The sequence below is a fragment of the Rhinolophus hipposideros genome (assembly GCF_964194185.1).
Source record: "Rhinolophus hipposideros genome assembly, chromosome: 8".
Lineage (NCBI taxonomy): Eukaryota > Metazoa > Chordata > Mammalia > Chiroptera > Rhinolophidae > Rhinolophus > Rhinolophus hipposideros.
The window spans coordinates 58,527,387-58,544,540 of record NC_138054.1 but is presented as its reverse complement, the minus strand read 5'-3'; the positions used below and the strand labels follow the sequence as shown (position 1 = coordinate 58,544,540).

The window sequence follows — 17,154 nt, the reverse complement described above, 5'->3', positions numbered from 1 at the left end:
AACAGGTTTGGAGCGCGTGCATATTTTCTGACGTGTGAGTTGTCCTGCATGTTCCCAGAGTTTCATTCTCTGCACCTTGGGCCTGAGCAGATACAGGATTCTGGCCTTCCCTCCTTTAGTAATACACGGGCTGTGCTGCTTGGTCAGACTCTCTGAGCCACTTGAACCTCGGCTTCCTTACCAGAATGTCTTCCAAAAACTTGGTTTTCTTTTGAGTGTAGGGTTAGGAGGAGAAGTGTGTGTGAGGACCTGTCACCCCTGTGTGAATGACATTGGTGCCACCCTTCAGGAATCATTCTGCCTTTCTTAAGAGGGCAGGTCCCAAGCTATCCCGTATCCTGTTGTTTTCTTAATCTGACTACAGCAGGCTTCTGCTAACTGGCCTCTGCAGCTCCCACTCCTTAAGGTTTTCTTATTGTCAACATTTCTGTTTGTTAGTGGATAGGACTTGAGCATTGCCCCACTAATCTTCCTGTTAACTCGAGTCTCCTATGGCCAGGCTTCTCTCCCTGTCTTAAAGTTTTTGAATGCTGTTTGTAGTAATAATCCATTCTTAGCACATGGGCTTCTCCTTCCCACAATTCCTTGTCCCATTCCTTCTCTCTGGTGGCCTAGCACTCTAATCTCTCTACAGGCAGACCTCGGAGATAGAGCAGGCTCGGTTACAGGCCACGGCAATAAAGTGAATATCACAATAAAACAAGTCACATGAAATTTTTGCTTTCAAGTGCATATAAAAGTTATGTTTACACTATACTGGAGTCAGTTAAGTGTGCAATCGCATTGTGCTTAAAAAAAAGTACATACCTTAATTAAAAATTACTTTATTGCTAAAAAACGCTAGTTTTTAGCAATACTAGCGTTTCTGAGCCTTCAGCAAGTCATAATTTTTTTGCTGGTGGAGGGTCTTCCCTTGCTGTTGATGGCTACTGACTGATCAGGGTGGTGGATGCTGAAGGTTGAGGGGCTGTGGCAATTTCTTAAAATAAGACAACACTGAAGTTTGATGCATTGACTCTTCCTGTTACAAACGATTTCTCTGTAATATACAATGTTCTTTGATGGCATTTACCCACAGTAGGACTTCTTTCAAAATTGGAGTCCTCTCAAATCCTGTCTCTGCTTTATCAACTAAGTTTATGTAATATTCTAAATCCTCTGTTGTCACTTCAACAATCTTCACAGCATCTTCACCAGTAGATTCCACCTCAAGAAACCATTTTCTTTGCTCATCCATAAAATTTTATCACAAGATTTCAGTAATTCAGTCACAATCACACCTTCAGGTTGTACTTCTAATTCTAGTTCTCCTGCTATTTCCACATCTGCAGTTACTTCCTCCACTGAAGTCTTGAGCCCCTCAGTCATCCATGAGGGTTGAAAGCAACTTCTTCCAAACTCCTGCTGACATTGATATTCCGCCCCCCAAACTCTGATTCAAGCCATTGTTTCTCAGTCTAGTTGTGGAGGACACAGCTCCCTGGCCCATGCTGGTACTATGAGCCTTGTGCTCCCCTGGCTGAGGCAGATGGTTGCTGGCCATCAGTCGGCCGCTCACGGCATCTCTCGCTGGCTGCGAGCTGCTCACTCCAGCTGCCGGCCACTCAGGGCAGCACACGGTAGCCCACGGCAGCTCTTACTGGCAGGCGGCCGCTCAGGCAGCCCAGCTCTAGGTCGAGCCCGTTGTTCGCAATCTTAGCTGTAGAGGGCGCAACTCACTGGCCCATGTGGGCATTGAACCAGCGACCTCAGCATTAGGAGCACGGCGCTCCAACCACCTGAGCCTCCCATTCACCCACGAATGTTCTTAATGGCATCTAGAACGGTGACTCCTTTCCAGAGCGTTTTCAGTTTCCTTTGCCCACATCCATCAGAGGAATCTCTGTGCAGCTGTGGCCGTACAGAATGTATTTCTTAAATAAGACTTGAAAGTTGAAAGTGCTCCTTGATCCATGGGCTGCCCTGTGGATGTTGTGTTAGAAGTCATGAAAACATGAATCTTACTGGACACCTCCATCAGAGCTCTTGGGTGACCGGGTGCATTGTCAGTGAGCAGTAGTGTTTTGAAAGGAATTGTTTTTCTGAGCAGTAGGTCTCAACAGAGGGCTTAAAATACTCAGTAAACCATGTTATACATAGATGTGCTGTCATCCAGGCCTTTGTCGTTCCATTTATAAAGCACAGGCAGAGAAGATTTAGTGTCATTCTTAAGGGTCCTAGGATCTTCGGAATGGTAAATGAGCATTGGCTTTAAGTCACCAGCTGCATTAGCCCTGTTCTAGCAAGAGAGTCAGCCTGTCCTTTGAAGCTTTCAAGCCAGACATTGACTCTCTTTAGCTGTGCAAGTCCTAGATGGCCTCTTCTTATAAATATAAGGCTGTTTCATCTCCATTGAGAATCTGCTGTTTAATTCATTATCTTAGCTAGATCTGGGTAACTTGCTTCAGGTTCCCCATCAGCACTTGCTGCTTCACCTTGTACTTTCATGTTGTGGAGGTAACTTCTTTCCTTAAACCTCATGAACCTCTGCTAACTTCCAGCTTTTCTTCTGCAGCTTCCTCTTGTCTCAGCCTTCATAGAATTGAAGAGAGTTGGGGCCTTGCTCTGGATTAGGCTTTGGTGTAAAGGGAATGTTGTGGTGGGTTTGATCTTCTGTTGAGACCATTACATCTCTCCATATCAGCAGTCAGGCTGTTTCACTTTCTGATCATTCATGTTTACTGGAGTAGCACTTTTAATTTCCTTCCAGAACTTTTCCTTTGCTTTCACAACTTGGCTAACGGGTGCAAGAGACCCAGCTTTCAACCTATCTCAGCTTTTTTTTTTTTTTTTTTTTAAATCTTCACTAAGCTTAATCATTTTTAGCTTTTACTTGAAGTGAGAGACATGGGACTCTTCCTTTTACTTGAACACTTAAGAGTCCATTGTAGGGTTATTAATTGGCCTAATTGCAATATTGTTTTGTCTCAGAGAACAGTTGGAAGCCCAGGGAGAGAGGAACGGAGTAAATGGCCAGTCACTGGAACAGTCAGAACACACACATTTATCAAGTTTGCCATTTTGTATGGGCATCGTCCGTGGCACCCCAAAAGTCACAGTAGTAACATCAAAGATCACTGATCACAGGTCACTGTAACAAATATAATAATGAAAAAGTTTGAAATATTTTGAGAATTACCAAAATGCAACAGAGACACAAAGTGAGCAAATGCTATTGGGAAAATGGTGTTGATATAGGATTACCACAATTCTTCAATTTACAAAAAGTATCTTCAAAGCACATTGAAACGAAGTGCAATAAAGTGAGCTATGTCTGTACTTTCCTGTGTATTTGGATCCGTGTGACATGTCCCAGTGCTCCTGCTTTGATGCAGAGTTGTGCCATTATCAGGGAAAATGTGGAAGGTTATGTATCTGGCTCATTTCCTTACGAGTCATCAATCAAGCATTTTCTATTTAAGAAGGTATTGTCTAATGCTCTACTAAGCACATCTGGGTAATACAAATGAGGTATCATGATCCTTTCTCAAATGGTACTGATAATCTGGCTGCACAGAGATTAAAACAATTTTTTTAAAAAAGAATTTTTCTGCTAAATGTGCGGCCTCTTAAGGGCAAAAGACTATTACATTCACCTTTGAATCCCTGTGTTCGTAGGTGTTCAGAAAATGGTGTGTGGATGAATGGATGACTAGTAGAACAAATGAAATGTTCAGTTCCTACTTTGTTAGGAAGTTGTTAACTAGTATATTTCCCATTTTCATTTTCACAAACCATAGATTTAGGTATTATTTCTGACATTCCATACCTCTGTGCCCCATCCACTTCTTGGGAAACAGACCTTAACAGGTTAAGTGCCTTGCCCAAGGTCTGATGGCTACCAAGTCGCAGGGTCAGGGTGAATAAATGACAGACAATTCAGGGAAAAGTAGAAATTTGTGTTAACTGCTGTGTATCTAATCCATGGCCAAAAAGGGCATCTCCTTTCCCGTTCAGCCTCCGTGGCCCTCTGCCCTCTCCAGAGACTTTCTCTATCCAGTAATCTGTCATCCCCTTCTCTCTGTGGTGTAGGTTGGCTATCAAGCAGGGAGCAATGGCCAGACCCTTCCCTCACAGTACATGAACGATCTGGACAGCGCTTTGGTGCCGGTGATCCATGGAGGGGCCTGCCAGCTCAGTGAGGGCCCCATCGTCATGGAACTCATCTTTTATATTCTGGAAAACATCGCATAAACAGAGGACTTCATTTTTTTTTCCTGTTCAGACCTGTTGCAACAGCAGTCACACCCAAATCATTTGCACTTTAGAACTGGAAGATTAAGCTTTTGTTAACACTATTAATTGGGGGGGTTGGGTGGGAGAGGGGGCTTGGGGGACTGGGGTGGGAAGGGGTGGTTGGGGAGCCAGATGTTCCGTAATTCTGCCTTCTATGCATTATCCACCAAGATCTGGGCAGCTTCCGTTACTGCACAACAGTTATGCTATCCTTGCAGCTACTCCCTTTCTGTTATTGTTTAGACAAGAATTCTGCTCCTGTTTTAAGACTTACTTATAGTCTTATGCTCAGAAATGCTCAAATGGGTGCAACCATCACAAAGGGTGGGATGGGAGGGTAGTGGGGAAATAAAAAATGAAGCATCAGTCTTGTACTCTTTGTACAGAATTGATATAAAAAGAATATCACACTGATCTTGCTCCATTTGCATCACAGTGACTTCAAATGGAAGTTATGTTTAGATTTTTGTTTTTACCAGATTATTCATTGAAGTAAATCAAAGACCCAACGGATTATCTCCTTTCTATTGAAGGAAGGGCGACTCAGTATAAATGAGGTGACCTGGACAGCAGAGCCGAGGTGAGGCTCGCGCAGGGTCTGCCTGAGTGAATGGCAGGTCCTGAATTGGGCCTTTCTGTAAAAGCTGACAGAATACACCCAAGACATTTTTAGTTATAATATACAATAGAGGTATTTTTGAGAACATTTTATTGAGAAATAACTTAAACTTCCAAGAAAGTTGCAAGTTAAAAAAATCTATGTATGTTTTAACTAGATTCACCTTTTATTCACATACTTAACATATTGCCTTACTTGCTTTATCTTGTCTCCAAAATATTGGAGGCATTTAAGTGAGTTGCATACGTCATAGCCCTTTACCCCTAAGTACTTTAATGCTTATTTCCTAAAAAGGACATTACTTCAGTTCTCAGTCTATTTAACATTGATGATACTTTAATCCAGCATCTCATGTCCTTCATAGCATCTTCCCATCTAGTCAAGTTTCTAGCCTAGGATCAGACGAGGCGTGTAGCTTTCCTGACTCACCTTTATGTCCTCTATATTTCTGGTGAGTAAAGGTTCCCCCATCACACTTTTTAATAGAAAATGCCTCATTTTGAATTTGGTGTCTTGTCATAATTAGAACCAGTTTATGCATTCTTGGCTAGAATCCTAAGTGACGTTCCTTTTAAGGGATTTACCTCTGACGTCACTTGATAGCCACCTGCCCCTCACTGATGATGGTCAATTTTGATCACCTGGTCAAGGTTTTGTCCAATTTCTCCACTATGTATTTTCCCCTTGGAACGAATAACCAATGCGTAGAAACATTTTCAGATCCTGCAAATACCTTATCAGAATTTCCCCTTAGATTTAGCATCCACTGTTGTTTCTTGTCTGAATTGATCTTTTACTATGATGCCTACAAAATGATTTTTCAATTCTAGCACTCCCTTCACATTTACCATTTACACTTGGTCATCTGTAAGCAAAGTTCTTTCTTCTTTCCTGTTTATTCATTCAATTTTCACTATGGACTTGTGGATTACTTTTTGAATGGTTCTAAATTCAGTATTTTGGTGCTCAAATGGCCTCAGCTTTGGCCAGAGGGAGCCCCTTCAAGGTAGTAGCTCCTTCAGCCTTGTAACATACTCCTATCATTTTTAATTTTTTTGGTGGGGGCGGAAACACTTCCTTTTCTGGCTAACAAGATGCTCCAGGCTTATCTTGCGCTTACCCTGCCCCAGACTTGGAATCAACTGTTTTCAGTGGGAGTGGTATTAGAAACCAAGATTTGGTTTACCTATGATATACGTGAGGCGCTCTGATTTTTTTCATTAAAAGTTTATTTTGGTCACAGACCAAGTGGATTTCAACCCAAAGTTTGAAAGACACTGCTCTAGGGTAACTCACTCCCTTGTCACTGGCATCTCCCCAGGCCAAGCAGGAGAGGGTACATCTGCAGTAAAAGCACAAGGGAAGCTAACCTAAAAAAACCTCTGGAAGCTAATGCAGGTCTCTGGGATAGTGAGAGTCTGCTTCCCAGTGGTTCAAGCTGGGCTGAGCACTTGGCAGTTAGAGGCTGTGGAGCATGTTGAGGGGAGCAGCTGTTTTCCAGAGGCCTGAAGGCCTGTCCTTCAATTCCAAGTGTGTGGAGCTAGATTATCCCTTTTCCGTGGTGGGGGCTGGCCACACTCTGCATCTCGTCTGCCCAGACTCTGCTGGTGACGGTTGCAGGGAACTGGGATTGTGACACTGCCCAGAGACTCAGGGGCTCTGAGCTTCTACAGAAAAAAACGAGTAGATGCCCATAAAACACCAGTTTTAAGGACTGAGGCTTCAGACCACCCCCTAAACCTGACAAGAATAAGAAACACTTGTTAATAGGGGCAAGTATTTTGGGTGTTAACACCCAGCTTGGTCTGTATATACCTTGGAAGTCTGGAACTTCTACAGAGGTTGGTTCTATTCCTACAGAAGTTTATCTTTCCTCCTCCTCAGCTAAATACATCTTGCAATTGGATGTATTTCTCTTGGATCAGTGCAAGCTTTTTAATTCTCCCATTAAGGACAAACTCTAACCCTGCATAGTCAGGTGCATTCTCAAATGCATAATGTCCTTTATGTTTAGTAAAATTATCTTGTGGAATTGGGCATAAAATAGGCAAGATTACTTTTTTCCTTGTTTTTATACACTGTAGTGTAAGAGTTATATAAAATAGAGGGCTGAAACCACATTTCTAAATAAGTCAAATTTTCCTAGAATGTTAAAGATTGACATATAGAGATCCTTATAACCTGAAGAGTAATAGAATTGCCATTATGGTAATATTAAATTTTTTTGAATTACTGAAGTCTTACCAAATGCTAGACAATGTAGTTTCTCCAATTATTTTTTATTAACATTTTCTGAGCATCTGCTGGACTCTAGGGCTATAGAAATATGGGACTTTGTGTAATTTTTTATCTAATCTTTTCCCTCATCCACAGTGATTCCTAAATGCTGGTGGACCCAAAATTTCTAACTGATTTTACTTCTATCATAATTACCGTGTTTCCCAGAAAAGAAGACCTAGCCGGACCATCAGCTCTAATGCGTCTTTTGGAGCAAAAATTAATATAAGACTTAGTCTTATTTTACTATAAGACATAATATAATTAGTGTAATATATAATACCGGATCTTATATTAATTCTTGCTCCAAAAGACGCATTAGAGCTGATGGTCCGGCTAGGTCTTCTTTTCCGGGAAACAGAGGAGTCATTCTGGGAATAATTTATGCATTTAATACATTTCAGATAGTAAGCAATCTGCTGAACATTCTGTTTCTATATTTAGTAAGTTTGTGATAGTAGTTTCTATTTTAATAATGCTAAAATCATTCTAATAATGATGGTAATGGAATTTTTAGGAATTGCTTATGTAGCCAGAAAGGTTAAGGAGTGGAGCAGGAATGATAAGGCGTCTCTAGAGTTTGGGAAGCTGAGGCCTGAAGAGGGAAGACTCTATCTGTAACGGAGCCACACCAGGGACAAGATCTTCTAGGATCTGCCTGCAAAACTTGGAAAACAAGCTCTCCAAATTTGGAAGCAACGATGCAGGTTTTAGAATGGTTCTATAAGGAAAACAGTGTCATAAGTCATAAAAATCATAAAAAAGTCATAAAATAGTTTGCTCTTTGTGAGCAAGCCTTCCTGATTTTAAGAAAAATTTCCTCCATATCTTGTTCAGTTCACTAATTCAGAAGAATGTGTGCTTTGCACTAGATTGGAGAGAGAATTTAAAATTTAAAAATGATTTGGGTCATGGATGGTTCCCAAGTGCCCACTGAGTCACTAATCTCCAACACTGGCTGCCTTTGGACAAATCTTAGGACGAGATAAGACTGGGCAGGCTCCTCCCACTACCAGTGACCCCTACAAGCCTTAGCTTTTAAAAGAAGGCCTTTTAAAAAGAACCTCAGTCCCCAGGTTCAGTGGAGAGCTTTGTCTTCCCTTCCTCAGCCTGGAAGTGGTTTTCCAAAAAGCCAAAGAGCAGCGAAGGAAACTGAAAATGAACAGGTTGCAAAGGGACGTCTGGAACCCCAGAGTACTTCCTATCGAACTGGAGTAAGGCATTACCAGCAGAGGCCCAAGTTTGGAAATTCCTAGGGCTCATTGGAACCTTCGAGGATAAGCAGAGCCGTGCTTCCAGCCCTCTTGGTAAGCACTGGGTTGGGTCAGGAACCCTCCGGCCACCTTATTAAGGGTAACATCCCTCCTTTCGTTCTAGATTACTGCTTGTTTGACACACAGATGTGACTGCAATTAAGTAATAATCCTAACATCTGTGGACATTGTGGTAGTTCACTCTGATAGGTAAGTAAAACTGGCCAGAAAGCTCTTGGAAAAGTCATCAGTCTGTCATTTGTGCTGTTACCCACTAAAAGATCTGCTCTTAAGGGCAGGGAAGCACGGGCCAGCCCCACCCCAGAAAAAGACACACACAAGAACTCCATCCCTGAGCTGTGCTCCTGCAGTACTGTAGTGCTCTGTAAGCTGAATGTATCTGCTTCACTTAGAGCCTTTAAAAATGATCCTAAGGAATGTTTTGTTGAACTTAATGCTTCAAGGGGGAAGGGGGGCTGGGATGTTAGTTTATTTCTAAGAAATGTAGAATACTGCAGTTTTGAATATTAAGTCTATTGCAACTATAAATCTTTCCATCATCACCATCCATTCAGAAAAAGTCAGAGAATTTCTTGATAAAGAAGTAGGGCATTTCCCTAGGTCATAAGCTAAAGAGGCAAGCCTTCCTCTGTCCTCTGTCAAGAGGAAGCCATAGCAGCAGTTTCTGTCAATTAAATGTTAAAACTGCTACTCTGGCTCTCAAAGTGACAGGGCTTTTGTTTAGGACTTGATGGTGATGCTGTGTAGAGTACATGAGCTCTATAATGAGTTAGACCTAGTTTCTTAAAAAAAAGGCTACATAAAATTGTGTACACACACACACTTTCCCCCCTCCAGTTAATCTTTTAGTGGCAGGTGCATGAATCGAACCCAAGACACAACCTTGTGTACTTCTCATCACACGGTCCTGAATATAATTTCCCTCCTCTGCTGACAGCTTTGGGAAGCAGGCAGGCTAGTGCAGCAGCTGTCAGGGAGTAAGGCACAGGCACAGGCAGAGCTGGGGTAAACAGTTGTGTGGCATAGGCTGCTGTTGACAAACTGGAGTCACAGAACCGTGCCACTACTGTAAGCGGGGTGGGGAGTGGGGGCTGGGGGGGTTCCAATCACTCTCCAGTTCTCCCATCCCTTGCAGTTACATCTTTTAAAGGCACATCCAGAAATATTGCAACTGGGAGCTGGGGAAGCTGTACGCAAGACTGTGGCAGAGCAATGAGACTATCCTTGGCTTTGCTTTGGCGTGGAGGCCCAAGAAGGGGCCAGGAGCAGAGGAGACCAGGCCGGTGGTCAGTAATGCACGTCCCTGACAGGTCTTTGGTGTTGTATAGCAGCATCTATCTCCCTTACGTACGAAAGCTTCTGTGGCCAGCAAAGCTGTGAAAAGTACGCTTCTGCACAGTCGCTGGCCTGACTCCTCAACGTTGACCACCTGCTACACAAGGCACAAAGCACAGCAAGTAGGAAGGAAGTCTGAATGACAGTGAATATACAAATAGAGTTTAGAAAGGATTTCCTGAAGCTAGTTAAACTTCCCTCCCCAGTTCTACTGAGGACCCCCCTCCCCAGTTCCGAGGAGCATACGAAAACTCAGCCCAAGCCATACCCAACAGTGTAGCCTCTGATCACCCTCACAGAAGAGAAATTCTTAGGCTTTCTCCCCAGATATGAGTTGAATTCTGCAAGTGTCCCTGTTAAGGGCCCAGGCAGAGCAGGGACAGAGGTTCTGAGGGCCCAGACAGCTGCTCACCTCACAGGCCCCTGGGCTCCAGGACCAGCCAGTTCTCAGTGACCATCTGCACATCCTGGCCACTCAGAGGCTCCCGCAGCCTCACCTTCACCTCCAGCTTGCCCCCAGTGGGCTTCCTTCCGTCCACAACCTGTGACCGCAGAAAGGGAGATGGTAAGTGATGGGAACAGGTAGCACCCTATGTTCACAGGTAAGGAATGAGGAGCTAAAGCATCCTGCAATGTCAACTCAGGAGTGTCCATTTCATGAGAACCCTGCCCTCCTGTTGTTCGGTGGTGGCGGTTTTAGGGAAGTCTTATAAAAAAAGTAATATGAAAATCCAAATAAGCTCTGAGGTGGAGATGAGACACCTAAGAGTTCTGCTCAGTTGCCCCATGGCAACTCTTAGAAGAATGCTCTGACTTAAAGGTGTAGCCTAAAAACCACTAAGCCCAAACCCTCACTTCTCTGAAGGCCTAGAGAGAAGTGGGTGTTACATTCCACAGTCATAGAGTGGCAAGACCAGGACTAGAAACCAGGTCAGGGTTCCACCCACCATGCCGCCTCCCTCCTGGGCAGGAGAGGGGCAGCTGGAGTACAAAGCAGTGCTACAGGCCGGAGAAGTCTGACCACGCTCAATGTGCCCAATACAGAGCCAATGCACACAAGAGTTCCCCCAAACAGGAGGCAGAGGCGGGTAGATGCACTGGGGGGCGGGGGGGGGGAGGAAGCTCCAGCCACGAAGGCATCAGCAAGGGTCTGGCCACACTTGGCCAGGGACACACTGTATGAGCTTATGTAACACCCTTCTTCCTCTCTGGACCTTAGTTTCATTGGTCAGAGGCAAACTCTTAAGAGTCCCTGCTTATGAAATTGGATGAGTTCACAGATGCTCAAGGAGCTGTTGGGCCAATTCCTAAACAGACTAGCTTCATTCTGGTGGCTCCCTCATCTGGAAATACCATATCAATTTTATGTCCAGAGTGTTCCACTTCATCCTGGTGCCAGACAATTGCCCCAACCACAACTCTGCCCTGCCCCCCAAACCTAGGAATTTGTATGTGCCAAGCTGACAGCAATGACCAGACCCCTCAAAGGCCTCGCTATCCCTAGGAACTGAGTGGCCGAGAGTGTTGTGGAGAGTATAGCTACTTCCTGTCTAGGTGACGCTGTAAAATTTTCTCAGAGCCTCTGAATCTCTTCGTTTTTGAAATGGGAGTAGCACGTACTGTACAGCACACCTGTAGACATTTTGAAATAAATGGGCACAAAAAACCTATAATGGGGACTCATGGTAACTTAAGACCCAACATTCACTGAACAAGTCTTCTGGTTTGCCCACCGTACCTCCACAATCCTGCATCCTACCTCCAAAATCTCTCTGATCTCACACTCATTCTCTAGTCGCTCCAGTTTCAGGTGGGCTGTGCCAACCAGCTTGTCACTTCTGAAGAAGGATCTGGGGAGCCAACAGTTAGCAGAGAGTTGGACTGGGCAGGGAGAGCAGGAATGAGCGGGCAGGGGTGGCTCGGTGAGGTTCAGGTAGAGGTGGATGCTCTGAACCTTATCTTCCATTCCAGGACCCTGTGCTCAATTTCTCCCCATCCCTGGGAGGTCTGGCTATAGGAAGGGGTTTGAAGGGCCCTGGAAGGTGAGGTTCAGAGCATCCACCTCTACCTGAGCCTCACCGAGTCACCCCTGCCAGCTCATTCCTGCTCTCCCTGCCCAGTCCAACTCTCCGCTAACTCTTCAAAGCCATTCCTTCCTCCCAGCCCACCTTGCAGTGTGACAGGGACCTCACCCTTTGTGGAAGATTTCAAACTTGATTCCTTTGCTTTGGATCACCCTCCTGAAGCCCCGGTGGTTTCGGTTGATGTTTAGTTTGAAGAGTTGATCAAATTCTGCAAGAGCAGGAGAAGACAAGGGGCTTAGCTCCCAGGGATTTCCTGAGGAAGTGGCACCCGAGGCCTAGGGCTGGTCTCTGCCTACAATTCAGAGGGACCACCACCAGAAGGTGACAGAGCATCTAGGTCCTGGCCCTGGACGTCCACAAGTCCACACTGGGCAGTTCTTAAGACTATCACACGATTAGACCAAAGTGGGAGGGACCTGGAATTTGGAATCTGGATTCCTAGATTCAAGTCCCATTTCTACCACCTCCTTGCTTTGAGGCCATAGGCAAGTCCCTTTACCTCTCTGAGCCTGTTTCCCCAACTACATCAGAGGAGTAGTAATACCTGCCTTTATCTCCCAAGTTGAGTACCAACTAAGATAATTGATTTGGAAACCCAAGTGCTGCACACACATATCAGGGAGCGAGAGGGAGGAGAAAGCAGCTCTCACCTGGAGAGTTTGTGTTCTTCACCACAGCTGTTTTGCTTTTTTGAGCCTGGTCCTACAGCAGTAAGAAGGGAGAAGTCAGGACAGCTGGAAAAACCAGGTCTACAGGGCCAGAAACTCTGTGCTAAGTCACTGTTGACGGAAGGGACCTTTATAGGGAATGGGCCCCTTCAAACCCCTTCCTATAGCCAGACCTCCCAGGGATGGGGAGAAATAACCTCACCGAGTTAGGGTAGTGGAACTCAAACCGTACAAAAGCATCCAAGTCATCAGGGGTCACCCCTATGAAGGAGAAATGGGAGTCAGGGTCAAAGGGAGTAGCCAGCAGTCCAGCACTTGATGTGGAGGGAGAGCCAGTGCCTCCCTGTTGTCTGGGGGCGGAGTGTCTGGGCAAGAGGGTGGCCCTGGGACTACCTGGAGGGGCTGGGAGGTTCATTCCCCGAACAATGACCAGATGCATCTCTGTGCTGTTGAGTTCTGAGAAGATCCTATAACCAGAAAGCAAGGAGAAAGCCCAAAGTGAAGGAGTGCACTGAGTTTTAAAAGGTCCCCTCTTCCAGTGCCTGCCTGCCTGCCAAGTGGTGCTCAGGAGGAGAGTGGGCCCGGCCCAGGGAGGCAAAGCTTGCCTGGGAGAGAGATGGTACACAGGCCTTGGCCTGTGACCCCCCCAGTCCAGGGCTCCTTCCCCCAACCCGCAGGCCCAGTGCCTATGGCAGGGCCACACTTGGGAAGCCTCACTAGAGGGGCCTAGTCTCAAGCCCTGGCTCCCAGCCTTTGGCCCATCCCTGCATGTCTCCCTTAGGCTTTTCTGTTTTCCAATTACAGTCGACATTCAGTATTATTTTACATTACTTTCAGGTGTACAGCATGTCTCCCTTCGGCTTTGGTACCTCACAGTCTGGAATGTCTTCAACTCAAAGTGGTGGCTAGGAGGCTCGAGGCCTTGCGCCTGGGCCAGCTGCAGGATCTCAAGCTGCTTCTTGCGGTCGTGAGCAAGCTTCTCAAACCTGACAGTGATGGGGGCGCGTGTCAGGGTGACAGGGCTCCTTTTCTCCTCCCCACTCCACAAGCCCCAGACCCAGCCCTTGCATTTACCGCGTAGTCTCCGCCACATTGCCCTGATGCATGAACTGCCTGGAGAACAGCAGACACTTCTGAAAACAGAGGCCCAGAGTGACTCTAGGTTGGCTTTTGAGGCCTGATTTCTGAAAGCTCCAACCTTCTATAGTATCACCCCTCTCCTCCCCCAACACATACACTACAGTCACGGTTCCTAAGTCCCATAACACTTTTTTGCCTAAGTTTTTGCTGTTTCCTCCCTGATGACAGCCATTCCCCAAACTTCACTTAGCAAACTCCCATCTTCAAAACCTAATAGAAACATCACTTCAGAAGGCAGACTTGCAGGCAGCATTTCAGATCCATATGCACAAGTATACGTATACGTTTGTCTATACAGATGTGTCTGTCTCCCCTAACACTTCTTCCTCCCATCTTCAAAGTACTCTCCCCTCCACTCTACAGTTTGAACTTCTTAACTACCCCGAAGGAGGGATATTAATCATCCCATTTCACAGCTGAGGAAAATGTGGTTCGGAGAGGGGAAGTGCCTTGCCCCAGGTCACACAGCCAGCAAATGGAAGAGCCAGAATTTGAATCTAAGGATATCTGGTCTGAGCCCCGTGCTTTCCCCAGAGAGATGAAAGCGGAGGGCACTGAAAGGGGCGGACAGACAAGCAGTCTACTGACCTCCTGTTGCTCCAGAAGCATTTTTTGTAGCTGGGTGTACACTTCCTCAGCTTTCTGGGAAAGTCGCAGGTCCTCATGGTGAATGAGGATGAAGTCACTCTCCTCATCCGTCAAGGGTGAAGGCACCTACCCAGGTTACAAGGCCCCTCAGGGGCCCCAAGAGTCAGATTATTCCTCTACTGAGCCTAACAAAAGCAGGATTCCAAACTGGATGTTTCTGCAGCTTCTTCTAACCTCCCGTGACGGGAACTCATGGCCTCCCATTCTATTCCAGGCGCCACACACCCTGCCTCCCACTGGCCTCGCCCTGCCCTGTCATCTCTGACCACAGGCAGCCCACCTGGCCTTCCCCCAGCCTCTCCTGAGGCCATGAGTAGAAAGAGGCATAAACAAAAGGCTCTTTTCCAGCTGTCACCACATCCTATCCAAGTCCCACCTCCAGCAAGCAGCTACCTCATCCACAGCTGCCCATCAAGCCCACCCCCACCCCCAAAACCCCTGCCCCTGAGAAGTCCTGCGGTTTGACCAGGTGGGACTCACCTTGGAGAGGTCTACAGGTCGGCCGGCTCGGACCTGGATGATCTGAGCCTCAAGGCATTTGGCCACCCGCAGATGAGCTTTGGCTTGTTCCAGGTCCTGGCCTCGCTTGGCCTGCAGGGCTGCCCGCTGGTACTGCAGTTTCCGTGCTTCTAGCAGTGTCAGCTGTTCCCGCACTGAAGGGAGAGCAACGCTGGTTAGAGCCATGCCTGCCCATCACTTGAGCCTTCGCTCCATCCCTCTTTCACTCACTCACCAGACGGACTCAGTGACTCCTTAGAACTCGAGGCCTTAGGCTGAGGCAGGGGCCGGGATGAAGGGACCAGAGGTTGTGCTGGCTTCTTGGCCACTGGGGCCTGGGCTGCAGACTCATCCTGCAAGTGACCAGGAGGATGTCACGGGGGGTCTGTTCCCCACCCCAGCAGAGGCAGCTCCCAGACTTGAACACTCTTCCTAAATGCTGCACTAACTTAGGTGTGAACTGAGATGAATGGCTTCCCCTTCTGGGCCCTAGAAACTCTGAGCTAGAAAAGCCTCATAAAGCTCTATGAGCTAAGCTCCCCAACAGGAGACAGCAGGGTATTGGGGATCTGGGCTCTGGAGTCAGCAGACCTTAGTTTGAATCTAGCTTTGCCTGTCTGGGTGCTATTGGCCAAGCTTTTTCTCTGTAAAATGGACAAAGGAATCCGTCTCACTGGGCTTGTTAGTATGGACAATGGGGTCTGTGTTACTCCCTCATCTGCCATCTTCCCCACCAATCCCTGGAGTCTCAGGCCCTCAGCCACACCTCATCCTCATCTTCCTCTGCTGGGGCCGCGTCCTCCGAGGCGGCCAGCTTCTGGGCAGCTGCTAAAGTCGCTGCCACTGCATCCTCCTCAGTGCCTGCAGTGGGCTCCAGACCGGGGATGGGGGGGAATCCTGTGGAAGAGAGTGAGCTCACAGAGGGGCAGGGCAGCCTTAGGGAAGCACTACGCTGCTGTGGGCCTCGGCTGGGATGGGTGCCTCCCATAGAGTGGAGGCAGCTACGTTAGAAAACAATCTCCTCCTCCCCTCATCATTCTCAGAGACCATCTCATAAAGACCCTGGGCCAAGCACCACTCACCCGGAGGGACAGGCAACTCAGCAAAATCAACTTTCCGTCCTGCTCGGTGTGCTCGAATGGCATCTTGATATTGCTGCAAGGGAAGGAAGGGAGGGACCTATGGTGGGCAGCAGTCTGCAGGGTCCATATAGGGAGAGAAAGGAAGACTGAAAAACAGCAACCCAGGAAGAAAAAGCCCGGAAGGCAGTAAGAGCTCCAGAGAGAGCGAGACAGGCAGACGGAGACTCAAAGACCAGGGCTAGCTGCAGGAGAAGACAGCGCAGCCAGCCGGGGAGAGACTGACCCCGCAGGGCTGCATGGCTGAGGGCCCACCTTGGCAATGCGCTCGTGCATGCGGGCCTTGCGCTCATCCCCACTGCCCCGGGCCTGGATGCCTGCCTCACGGTACTTGTCCAGCCTCTGTTGCAGGGCGTCTAGCACCGTCTGTGGCTCAGGATGGGCCACTTGAAAGGAGGAAGGAGATGGCATCAGCTCTGCCTGCCTTTTCCCAGGTCCCCACTCCACAGCCCCACAATTTTGTCCTACCTGGGGTTATGGGGGTGTCAGGGGCCATCACTTGCTGTACTCGCTCCACTGCTGGGGGTACGACTGAGGGTACTCTGAGGGCCTTGGAAGGCTGTGAGAGGGTTTTCAGGTCTGGGGGACCCGGAGCAGAAGTGTAGGTGGGATGCCTGGCCAGCCCCAGCTTGACCAGGTTCCCCCCCACCATCCTCATACTGACCCTCAGGTGCTGGGGGCATGGCACTCAGGTCCACAGGATCCCCCTTCTCCAGGGCCTCCAGGACGGCACCAAATCTCTGCAGTAGTAAGAATAGGAGGTGTGGGCATAAGCCAAGGAACCATAAGAGCCTGGGCTGAAATAAACTCCCCGTCAGGCCAGTCTCACTCAAGTCTTAGCCAGTCTACCTGTGTGACCTTGGGCAGGTCATTGCCCCATCTGTGAGGGGTTGGACACAGGGCCCCTAAGCCAGATGTCGTACCTTCCCAATCCTCATGAGCTCTCGGGCACGGTCTAGGTCTCCAGCCCGCTTGGCATTCAGGGCAGCCACTTTGTACTCTCTCTGTCGGACCAACAACAGGGCCCGTGGGTCTGGGTCTGAATCAAGTGGGGCAGAAATGCCAGGGCTGCCCAAGAGGCTCATCTCAGGCTGAGAAGCATTGTCTGTGGAGAAACAAAAAGCCCAAAGGGGGCATCAGGGGCAAAGAAGGGACATGCCCTGGGTTCCCAGTGCCCACAGGTCTAGTTGGCCTAAG

General features: G+C 47.5%; 2 protein-coding genes across 13 annotated transcripts in view; one reads left to right on the top strand and one right to left on the bottom strand.

The window, feature by feature from the left end:
* The window catches only part of ZFYVE9 (zinc finger FYVE-type containing 9), a 135,027-nt gene extending 128,005 nt beyond the window's left edge, over positions 1-7,022 (top strand). For all 3 annotated transcript variants that reach the window (XM_081057617.1, XM_081057615.1, XM_081057616.1), the window contains one exon: positions 4,072-7,022. In XM_081057617.1, coding sequence (XP_080913743.1) covers positions 4,072-4,233 — 162 coding nt within the window. In that variant the 3' untranslated portion in view covers positions 4,234-7,022. The remainder of the gene's footprint in view (positions 1-4,071) is intronic.
* The window catches only part of CC2D1B (coiled-coil and C2 domain containing 1B), a 22,849-nt gene continuing 6,502 nt past the window's right edge, over positions 808-17,154 (bottom strand). For 4 of the 10 annotated variants that reach the window (XM_081057618.1, XM_081057619.1, XM_081057625.1 and 1 more), the window contains 18 exons: positions 16,881-17,062; positions 16,622-16,697; positions 16,426-16,536; positions 16,213-16,343; positions 15,901-15,973; positions 15,585-15,715; positions 15,054-15,171; positions 14,801-14,973; positions 14,261-14,386; positions 13,607-13,665; positions 13,402-13,518; positions 12,926-12,999; positions 12,735-12,793; positions 12,515-12,566; positions 11,973-12,072; positions 11,540-11,630; positions 10,193-10,322; positions 808-3,130 (listed from right to left, as the gene is read on the bottom strand). In XM_081057618.1, the coding sequence (XP_080913744.1) occupies positions 10,194-10,322; positions 11,540-11,630; positions 11,973-12,072; positions 12,515-12,566; positions 12,735-12,793; positions 12,926-12,999; positions 13,402-13,518; positions 13,607-13,665; positions 14,261-14,386; positions 14,801-14,973; positions 15,054-15,171; positions 15,585-15,715; positions 15,901-15,973; positions 16,213-16,343; positions 16,426-16,536; positions 16,622-16,697; positions 16,881-17,062 (1,802 nt within the window). In that variant the 3' untranslated portion in view covers positions 808-3,130; position 10,193. Of the gene's footprint in view, positions 3,131-7,154; positions 9,916-10,192; positions 10,323-11,539; positions 11,631-11,972; positions 12,073-12,514; positions 12,567-12,734; positions 12,794-12,925; positions 13,000-13,401; positions 13,519-13,606; positions 13,666-14,260; positions 14,387-14,800; positions 14,974-15,053; positions 15,172-15,584; positions 15,716-15,900; positions 15,974-16,212; positions 16,344-16,425; positions 16,537-16,621; positions 16,698-16,880; positions 17,063-17,154 lie in introns of those variants that run through there. The other 6 variants (XR_013993867.1, XR_013993868.1, XM_081057621.1 and 3 more) reach the window with 4 other exon arrangements.